This window comes from Neopelma chrysocephalum, unplaced genomic scaffold (genome assembly GCF_003984885.1).
Source record: "Neopelma chrysocephalum unplaced genomic scaffold, ASM398488v2 Primary Assembly neopelma1_331, whole genome shotgun sequence".
NCBI classification, from domain to species: domain Eukaryota; kingdom Metazoa; phylum Chordata; class Aves; order Passeriformes; family Pipridae; genus Neopelma; species Neopelma chrysocephalum.
In genome coordinates, this window is record NW_020897994.1 from 738728 (window position 1) to 749384 (window position 10657).

At 34.2% G+C, this 10657-nt stretch overlaps 1 protein-coding gene across 4 annotated transcripts in view; it reads left to right on the forward strand.

The window, feature by feature from the left end:
* PCDH9 (protocadherin 9) overlaps nucleotides 1-7975 on the forward strand; it is a 698432-nt gene extending 690457 nt beyond the window's left edge. For all 4 annotated transcript variants that reach the window (XM_027705406.1, XM_027705408.1, XM_027705407.1 and 1 more), the window contains one exon: nucleotides 3778-7975. In XM_027705406.1, coding sequence (XP_027561207.1) covers nucleotides 3778-4151 — 374 coding nt within the window. In that variant the 3' untranslated portion in view covers nucleotides 4152-7975. The remainder of the gene's footprint in view (nucleotides 1-3777) is intronic.
* The last annotated feature ends 2682 nt before the right edge of the window (nucleotides 7976-10657 follow it).

Here is a 10657-nt window from a genome sequence, read left to right on the forward strand (position 1 = left end):
CCAACTCCTCAGTTCAAGCTACCCCCAGCAGATCTCTCTCCCATCATATTGCTCATGATCATTTCACTTTACGGTACTAAATAGCAACCTGAATAATAAAGATTCTTAGAAAAGAATAAACTTTCTATGATTGAAAACATAATAAAACAAAATAGAATAAAACAAACCCTAATGGTTCAAAGACTTTTTTTCTCTTTGTAGGTGAGATCCCTTTATCTTTTCATCTTTTTCCTGAGACTCACAGTAGGACATTTGTAGAATCCCCTAAATCATGATCATCACCATTATTAGCAATAACATTTAATGAAAAATTATATTTGTATCTAAGGACCTGAACTGGAAATAGTTGTGACAGGCACCACACATATTATGAATGAAGCTGCCTTTTTCCTGAATCAGTAAGCATGATCATTCCTTGTAGTAGCTCAACAGTAAAATAGATTATTCTATCAATCTGCATTTCTAAAAAAAAATTACTTTGTGAATTTCTTTTTCTCTTGTGATGGCTCAAACCAAAGGTGATTAAAATAATAATTGCTAATTATATATTAGATGAAGTCTTGCAAGGCATTTTATAAATTTAAAACTCACAATATTTTAGTAAGGCAAGTAAATATCCCTCTATTTTAAAGATTTGTAAGCATGAAACAGAGTACTGGAAAATATGCATACTCATTTGAGTAGAGTCTGAACCTTTTCTCAATTCTCTACATATATTTTGTTCACAGATTTATACATAGGCATGTGTAGAAGTGTGCGCAGACTTATACCTCACAGCTATTTGAACAGTTATACAGCTAAAAGAAGTGTCCTGCACTGGGAAAACGAGTGTCCCCTGGGATTCCAAGTCCTCCCCTAAAAGGAGAGGGTCTTACTCTGTCTACAACTGTCACTTGGTGTGACTGACATCGATATAAAAATTGTAATTTGCCTGCTACAGAGCGGTGGTATTTTGTTAAACTGAAAAAACCCAAAGAGCAGTTCCTGAACAGGTGATCATCTCAGCATTGTTACCTCATTCCTGTCTGGTGCTCCCAGTAGTAACAGATATCTAAATATTCTAGTGCTCTTCAGAAAGTCTATCAGCTTAAAGATGGCTAAAGCAAAGGATGTTTAAAATTCATTCTGAGTTTAACAGAATTAACTGCCTAGTACCGTTACTGGAGAAAGCAAAACACACCAAGTAAATCTTCCAAAGAGTTTGACGTATCTTATAGGGTCCCATGCATATTTATTCCTGAGTAAAACCAGCTTATTGCTCATTTAAATTTTAAATGGAAATTATATTCTTATCACTAGAAATTTATTTAACTAAACAGAAAAAGTAACTTATCCCCTTCAGAACTTTCGTACTGAAGGCTCTCCTGTTAACCTTTTATTCCACTGTAGATTGGAAGCACAGAGTGCATGCACTGTATTTCTTGAAATGTGTCATTCTGTGGCAAAAGGTTTTCTTTGTGTTTTGAAAGTTTTCATCCCTGCCAAACCCTTCCTCTTTGGTCAGCAAAATAGTAGTGTACTGTGAGAGTAGGCAGGTTGAAAATAGTTCTGACACTTCTCACTTTTTTCCTCTGAAATGGGATAAAACTAATCAAAGTTAAACTTCTGTTGTCAGGCAGAAAAGAAAATCAGCTTTTAATCTATATATTAATGTTTGGAAACATTAACAATATACAGTGAGTACTTTCTTTACTTATTATTGTTTTGTTTTGCTTTGTTTTCTCACTAAGTACCTGCCTCAGTTTAGTTAAAATTTCATACTAGAGGATTCAAATAAGAGTTTTATAGAAAAAAAGAATATGTCTCTTCCAGGGTATTATGTCAGGTCTCATTTTAGAATTGTAGTTCATGGTTCTCATTGAAATCTCTGCTGGGCTCCTACTTTACAGTTGTTGTGTTTCCTAATGGTTCTGGTTTAATTATTTCATCCTGTATTGCTTTACATGGAAAGTAGCATTGATTCTATACATTTTTCATGTTCTAGTTTTCAGCAATAGAACACTTTCTAATATGGGGAATGTGGTAGCAACTTTTATTATAGCTTATTATTTTCTGTCACATCAACAGAGTACTATATATTCTGTATATTCTCCAGATATTCAAAAAGAGAAGCTGCACAGAGATAAGACGAACATGTGGAAATATACCTGGTGATATTTTTTATATCTGTGTTTAAAAGCAATGAGAAATGAATAGGAGTTTCCATAAAATTAATTGAGTTAATGTCAGTGTTCAGAAAAAGATATATTACTAAGGGTAATTTATTGTATATGCGTGGAGTACAAGCGAATAAAATATTCTTTGGCATTTTAACATAGAAATCTTTGTTAGAGTGTCTTCACTTATCATTTTGAGTCTCAATTATATTATTATAAAGATACACTTTTTTTTCTGATACACCACTGACATTTTTCTTCTGATTAGTAACTTTGCTATTCATGACTACTTCCTAATATTCTTTCTCAAAAATCAATCTATAATTTCCTTCCTGTCACTGGGCTGTTTAATCAAGGAAATATGTCTCCTTAACTCTTCAAATGTCTGCAATACTATCCAGTTGATTTACTCTGAAGTTAAGAAAAGGCATCTCATAATTCTTTGTCAAAATTACAACACAGTTAGCAAAGAATCATGACAAAGCGTATCTCAGATATTGAGAAATATCTAACGAAGACACACAAAGTGATTTCTCTGCCTTTTTCCTGGCTTCCTCTTCCTCATACATCCAGCCTGATCAGATGAGCAAAGTAAGCCATCTAAAAATGCAGTAAGGCTGAGAGGAATTTAGTGTTACTGAAGGCGTGGGTGACCTTCTTAATTGAAAGAGGCCTGCAGCTGGCCACGTGTGTCCTCAGTAGTGTGTGAAAGATAATGTGGATATTTAATATGCATAGTAATTTAGCAAACTTAATTTCTGTCTCCTGTGGTCTTATATTACTATCTTTCAAAGAATTATGAGAACAGTTCTTTATCAAGTGCAAGATTTACATAAGCTTTTTTTTTTTCATTTACCCCTTTGCTTTTGTCATTGTAAAGCAGCTATCTGAGATATGTTTAATGGTCTCTTTCCATGCAATGTTTTGAAGTGTTTCAAGGTTTCCTATTAAATCCAGCAATGTTTAACTTATCTCTTACTTGTTGGGAGTGTACATCAGAGTGTGCATCCACAGGGTAGAAATCTAGAACTATGAACCAACCTGTGTTTGTAAAACAGTAGACATTGGAATAATCCTGTGTACAGTGTGTTCCTCTGGGCAAACCTGATTTTGGATAGTATAAATATTTCTCAGTTTGCAGTAGTCTGTTAGTTCACCAAGGTTCTGCAGCAGTAAAGTGAGTTGAAAGCAGAATAGAATACATCCAAAACTGTAGGCCTTTATAAGCAGCATTAATTCTTACTCAGAATCTTCGAGGGTATGTTCACTTCCTTTGACATTTTCACTTAATTACCTTTATTTTCTTAGTGTGACTGAAAAAAGGACTTAAGTTTATTCATAGTAGGATCTAAGACCGATAACTTAGGGATCACTGAACTTTATTTCCACTTCTGGAAACTAGGTATGTAGCATATACAGCTTATGCCCTACAAAGCAACTACTCTCTAATAGAATGAAAATGTATGTGGGATTTACAAGCATAATATTTTGTTGCAGAATCATTGTTAATTTTCTCATGAGGTCTATGTATAAGTTTAATGACAAATATCACAATCTAATATTATGTCTTTTTTTTTTTCTTTCTCCCTCTTTCTTCTTTCTCTTTGTTTTTCATCTACAGATGGGCCTCTTGGGCCACGAGGATTAGCTGAAGCTACAGAGATGTGTACTCAAGAATGCCTGGTTTTGGGTCACTCAGACAACTGTTGGATGCCTCCTAGCTTGGGCCCATACCAACAGCCAAAGTCTCCTCTCTCCACCTTTGCACCTCAGAAAGAATGGGTTAAGAAGGACAAATTAGTTAATGGACACACATTGACCAGGACCTGGAAAGAAGATAGCAACAGAAATCAGTTCAGTGACCGAAAGCAGTATGGTTCCAGTGAGGGCCATTTCAACACTGGCAACCACATGACTGACATTCCTCTGGCCAACTTGAAGTCTTATAAACAGGCCTCAGGAGCTGTGGAGAGTCCAAAGGAACACCAGCTATAAGAAATGATTACTTTGGACCCATGACTTTAGCCTACTTAGACTTGCTAATACTATGCGTGTGTCAGAGCTTTATGTACTGGGTAGACCTCTAGAACTATGCTTCACCTAGCAGAGATATGCATATCTTTATGTTAGCGTCGTGGAAGGTATGATGTCCTACAACATGAAAGAGTGTTTCTACTAGTTGTGTGGTTTTGTTAAATAGACATGATTAAAATCTGCAGAGATCTCTCTGGTTTGCAAATATCCTTTTTTTCTTTCTTTGGTTTTTGACCCTGGACTGCTGCTATGAACAACAGAAGATGCATTTGGAGAGTGAGAGAGCATGAACGTTCAGTGGATTGCAAAGATTGAAAAGCATATCCAGTTAGAAAATTGTACTTTTGTTGTCGTTGATCTATGCTGGGACCTCTATACTTGAGATCATATTGCAAACAATTGAAGCTAAACATTAAACCTATTGTGCTATTAACAATGTTAGTGGACACTTATAAGTCAATCAGCGTTCAAATACTTGTAAATAGAAACAATTATTACTTACAACTTTTGTGTACTTATAATGTTCACTTGAAAAGATACTGTAGCATATTTCTGTGTTTCACAGTTGCTTTTTAATTTCTTTCATTGGCTTCCTATTGTTTTGCTTTTATTTTCAGTGATGGTGTTTCTGTGTTAGTGGTCTGTCTGACACACAATGTTCCAAGGAACTCAAACCACTTGTGTTAAAAGTGATGGGGTGGGAAGAAAGGTTGGTTGCAGAAAGGGAAAAAGAAAAATTTGTTTCTATGTAGTAGCAAATCATGCCAGCATTCAGGTAGAATTTCTTCTTTTTATTTTTATTTTATTTTATATTAAGAAGTGAAAGAACTTGTGTAAGGGCTTAAAAACTTAGCAGTTTTTTGTTTCATTTCCATTATGTTTCATAAAACAGGGAAATTGCAAAACAAAAGAATATTTAAATGTGTGGTGGTAGGTGAGGGGGAAAGCTATTCATTTGGGATCCTAGATCAAATTAGCTGTAGTCTGTCATTTAATGAGTGGTAGCTGATGTTGATCCCAGCTGAAATACATGAAGGAAATTCTACAGGAGCAAAATAGAGTAATAATGTTTTTCCAATTGAGCAGGTGTGTGTCTATACCTAAGACAGTGTATTGCTGAAACAGCAGCATTTGTGTTGATCTTCATCTGCGTTAACGTTGTAGTAACACAAGTGTTTTTAGACCATAGCCACAGAATATTTAATGTGTTGTACCTTCATGATGTAACAAAGCATTCTCCTGGTAGGCTAGTTGGGGGAAACTAAAGGGTTAAATCTCTAATTATTGCTGTTTAACTGTTTGTTATCATAGTTGGTCAATGCCTGGCAGGTACCAGTATCACGTCACCTCAGTCAAACCAACAGAGTGACTCTTAATGTTAGTGAGATCTAAGTTGCACGCAAAGCAAATCCAAATCCAAACATTTTTAGATGGGTTTTTTTAAGGCATGAAAGATGATTTACACAAATAAATAGCATGCAAAACAAAAAAAGTCCATACAGAAAAAAAGCAGAAGTTACTTATGCCACAGTGAAACATCAGTCTTAAAGTAACAAATTTAGCTACTCTGAAGGTGATTTTATTCTTACCAAAAACACGAGCTTTTCTTTTCTTTCTTTATTCTTTTGTATATAGCAGTTCACTTTTTTTTCCCTCCACGGTATAAAAGGCTTAAAATGAGCTAGGGGTGCATTGCTTATGGCAGTACTTATGTCAGTTTGTGAGGGGTGTTTGATGACTTTGACAGAATAAATATCTAACCAGTTATCCTTGTTACTGCTTTGCCAGTTCAACATTATTTAGTTATTCAGCTTTTGCAATAAATGTTCTGAATTTCTGATTGTGTTGTGTTAGTTCTTGGGCAACTGCCTCAGGGACTTTATTCCCATTAATTTCTCTTTCTTTCTGTTATTGTTGGTTGGTTTGTTTCTTTGCTTCGTTCTGAATTTCCAGTTATTTTTCTAAGCATGTCATGGTCCATTTGGTTCATATAGATATGTATAAGACTGGAATATGCAACAAATGATAAATCCTGAGGGCCATATTCTGTCATTCCTGTGCAAGTAGGAACTTATTCAAAATGAGTTATTTGAATTTGGTAAAGTGTTACTTACCACAAAAGTGACAGGATCTAGCCCAGATTTGTCAGACATATGTAGGCACATGTAATAAGCATCCTTGCATGAGTATTTGTACAAGTATGGGGGTAGCATATAGAAAAGTCAGCACATTTTAGTCCTTTTTTTGAAAGTAGAATGAAGTCATATCGAAATACAGTAAATTCTTTCCCATAAGGAAAATTTGTGTGGTTATATAACCATTTTTGTTGCAGCACAGTTAAAAAAAAAAAAAGAGAAAAAGAAAAAAAACTGAACAACCTTGAAAAAGATGTATCAACAAAAGTGAGCTATTTTTTAACATGCTGAGTTTTAAAGACGAGGTGCACTGAGTTCTGTATTAAAACCAGAAATACAACAAGTATTTGAACACCCAAATAGCACCAACTAGTTTAAATTAGGAGTGCCTTTTTAAACAGATTATATTTGAAAACATTTCTATCACAGACAGAAAGTAAAAGATGTGACTTGCTACAGAAAGTGGACTATATTCAGTTCCAACCTTCAGTACTTTGTGCTATTATCAACCTGTGCAGGAGGAGCTAAAAAAAATATGGTTTTAAATTGTTAGCAGGTGGAAATTTTCTCATCTCATTTTCTCAAGTTCTGTATAATTTTAGAATCTTAAGACCTTACTCAGCTTTGAAATAGTTATTAAAAAAAAAGACAGGAGAAAAAGCAAGGAGAAAGAGTGAGAGGGAGAAAAAGAGAGAGGGAAGGAGGGAGGGAGGGAGAAAGGGAGGGAAAGAAAGAAGGAAAGAAGGAAGAAAGGAAGGAAATATATATCTACAGCACTGAGAACTGTATCTTGATCCCATTTAAGCTGAATTAATGTTTTTCAGATGTCTCTATAGAATCTGGATTTGGCCCTAAACATGTATTTAGTAAGTGCCCATTCATTCATGACCATTTGCTTTGCTCAATCAGTAGTAGCATGGCTGTCAAAAATTCAGAAATAAAGAGGAAAAAAAAGAAGAAAAAAAAAGAAATTCTGTCATATCTCAGATGAGGTGCTTTAAAAAAAAAATCACACTGCACAGAATGAGATGACAGCTGAGTATTGGTGACTATTCAGTTTTCCAACTTTAGGGCTAAACATTACTTAAAATTATCCATAACCTGTCATGATACAAATGCTTCTCTGATGCCAGTTCTTCAGACTGAGTGTCCTTTTTTTTATTTGTTTCATAATGCACACACTTGAAGGACTGCTAAAAAGATTTGCCAAAGATTTTTTCATAGTCCTTAATTTTTACTGTCACTGATCAAAACCCCTAGTCCAAAGAGAAAATGGAAAGCATGTGTGGATGTAGTTATTTAGTCCTACTTAATCCCATGCTGTGCCAACTCTTGCTAAAGTAGAGTAGTCAGGACCACATAAAAAAATGCCAGAAAGTTCAGGCTTGAACCATGAAACATTTTCTAGTGGTTTAAGCAATGTTGTGCTAGAACAGATTACCTAGAGATGGTTTTGGAACTTTGAAGAAGAGAAAGGAAAAATACCTAACAGGAATAACTGCTCTTTGCCAGAAGGAGCAGATGTACTAAATGCCTTCTTGAGATCCTTTACAGACAATGTGACTTGAAGAGAAAGTATGATGGTGAGGTGATTAAACTCCACAGTATGATGAAGTCATATGAAAGACAGATTATGTACTGTATTTCCTCATAGAAATAGGTAAAAAAATTGCTTACTCAGTGCCAGTAGTTGGACTTCACCTGGAACTCTATGGAAGACTGTGGGAAGGCTGACAAAGAAATATATGGAGCAGAATTAGAAGAAAGCAGAAATATACATCAATTTTAACAAATAGATATGAAGAAAATTATATTCATATTACTTGCTTACTGTGATTATTAACTTTTAGCAAGTTATTCTTAGGAATCATGATCAGAAGGAATCTTAAGGACTTTAGCATGGAGTAGACTAAACTAAGGGAGAAACTTAGAAAGCTTTGGATATGCAGGAGATGTATATCAATGTGAGAGTAAAGAGCAGGAGTGATAAAGACTGGAGCTGATTTGAGAAAAAGAAATAAGAAAAAGGAGATCATACCATTGATCAGAAGTTTAATTTTAGGACGTTTTGAGCAAAGGGAGGCACTAGTTGCTTTAATGAAACAGAAGACACAGTGAGAATCATTGAACATGGTAATAGGCAATATCAGGGGATCCACAGGCCACAGGACTCATGACATGCCAGAAGACACAGGGGTAGCATCTAGTAGCCTTAGACAGTAACATCTGATACCTCAAAATATGTTACAAAATATATTTAGCCCATACAAAATATAATTAGCCCATAATCTAAAACCATCTCTTACTTTTCCTCTTTTTCCAAAAAAACCCCTCTGATTGGTAGATGCTTCCTCGTAAAATTATGAGATATCCTTTTTGCACATTATTTGAGTGGATTGATTTTTTTTTTCAATTTGACTTCTCTGAAATATAATACCTTATTTAACACAGTTCCTTATATTATAAAATGCTTTTTTTGTGAGACACCATTCTATACTTTGTTTTCAACCACTTGAGCTGAAATTAAGATCATAACATAGAGGGCCAGATTCTAATCCTTCAGGCTTTATTGAACCTCTTACAAAGCTTCTTACAAAGTAAAATATCAGGATCTGTCCAATAATTAGTAACAGAAATAACAAGTCCTTTAGTATGCAGTGGACTAGCAAATGCTTGAGAATAAGCAAATTTGCAATTTTCAGATTTTTAAAACACAGTGTAGTTTTCTTATAAACTGAAATACATGCCAATAAATGAAGAATTGCAAGCTTTTTTTTTTTTTTAATTGATACAGACGCATCACTTTACTGGGCAGTAATAGAATTTATGTGCTGACATGTATCCTCATCCTGCAAATAATCTGCAGCTCTTGAGACAGTGAGTGCACTTAACTTCTTTAGAACACAGGAGTAAATATCCTCTTGTAGGAGAGGCTCAATATTTCACATAACTGGGTCTACAATGAGAAGAATATCACAGACAAGCATGTCATATGCTAAGTTTTGAAGCAAGAATGCCTTGTTAACTGCAGCATCTCATGGTTCTAATTGCAGCTTTAAGCTTATACAGCTACCTAATTGTACAATAGCAAACATAAGGATGTCTTTAGCTATCAGAAAGGATCTCAAATTCTCATTGTATATTATGAAAAGAAAGGAGTTAAAGAAAGTAATATCCCTCATTTTCAAAAATAAGTTTATTCTTTTTTTTACCACAGCCATTCTTAAATCTGCCTGTTGTGCCTAGGTATTGCAACACATTCTAATATTGCATGGCATGTAAATAGATACCTTAATTACTCATAATGATATGATTATATACACACATATATTATATATATATTATATATATACATAAATATTATCAATCACATAATTACTCAGTATTATTTAATGGAATTTTGGGACTATGGATTTTGTTGTTTGATGTACTTTAAACTGTATGAAGCAGCATATTATTAAGACTATCCTCACCAATGCTTTTTGATTATTTATTCATTAAATAAAATGCTTTCTTTTGCTTGTTATAATCCTGTTTGTACAACCATGTGATAATGTTAAAATGGGTAAGTACTGTACGGGAATTATAACTGTTTCTTTTCTTGTCTAAATATATACCTATAACAATATTTATTAGTGATCTGAGTTTTAAGAATGTGTCTTCTTATGTGTTTTCCATCTCTTTACACACAACCCAAATTTAAAGGAAATTTTCTTCATACAACTCTGAGTCCCCCAATAGCTTTGAAATGACCTTTTGCCTTTATCTGCAAGTGAAATTAATATGAGATTGGTGCTTTAAATCAGTACATGAAAGTTCCATAAAAGGAATGCATAGTACAGTACTTAAGTTTTGCTTACTGTAGATATCATAAATAAACATACATTCTTAATTTCTCAGGTAAAGACATATAAAGCCTTGGATCAGATAGGGAGAAACTCTGCATTCCAAGGATAATATTTAGAATAGCTGATTTAACAGATGAGTCAGAAATCTGGTACACTAAACAGAGTTTTTTTCGTATTTCATAGTCAGTTTCCATCTTAGTATTGCAGAAAGAATCAACTAAAATGTGTGCCTCTTTGAGGAGCTCAAAATTTTATTGTTGCCAAAACTGGGAACTGTTTTTGGTAAATCTTAGATTTATCAAAGTTAATGGGAATTTTCTTGATTATTTAAAAAAGCCAGTAGCCAGTATTTTACCAGCACTTAAATCTGTATTATTTCAAGGAAATTCATCCTCTGCTGTTGTTTCACTCACTGCAATATTCCATAGAACAATTATTTCCTTCCATCCCTTTCCCTTCCCTTTCCTTCCGTTCCAGTCCATTT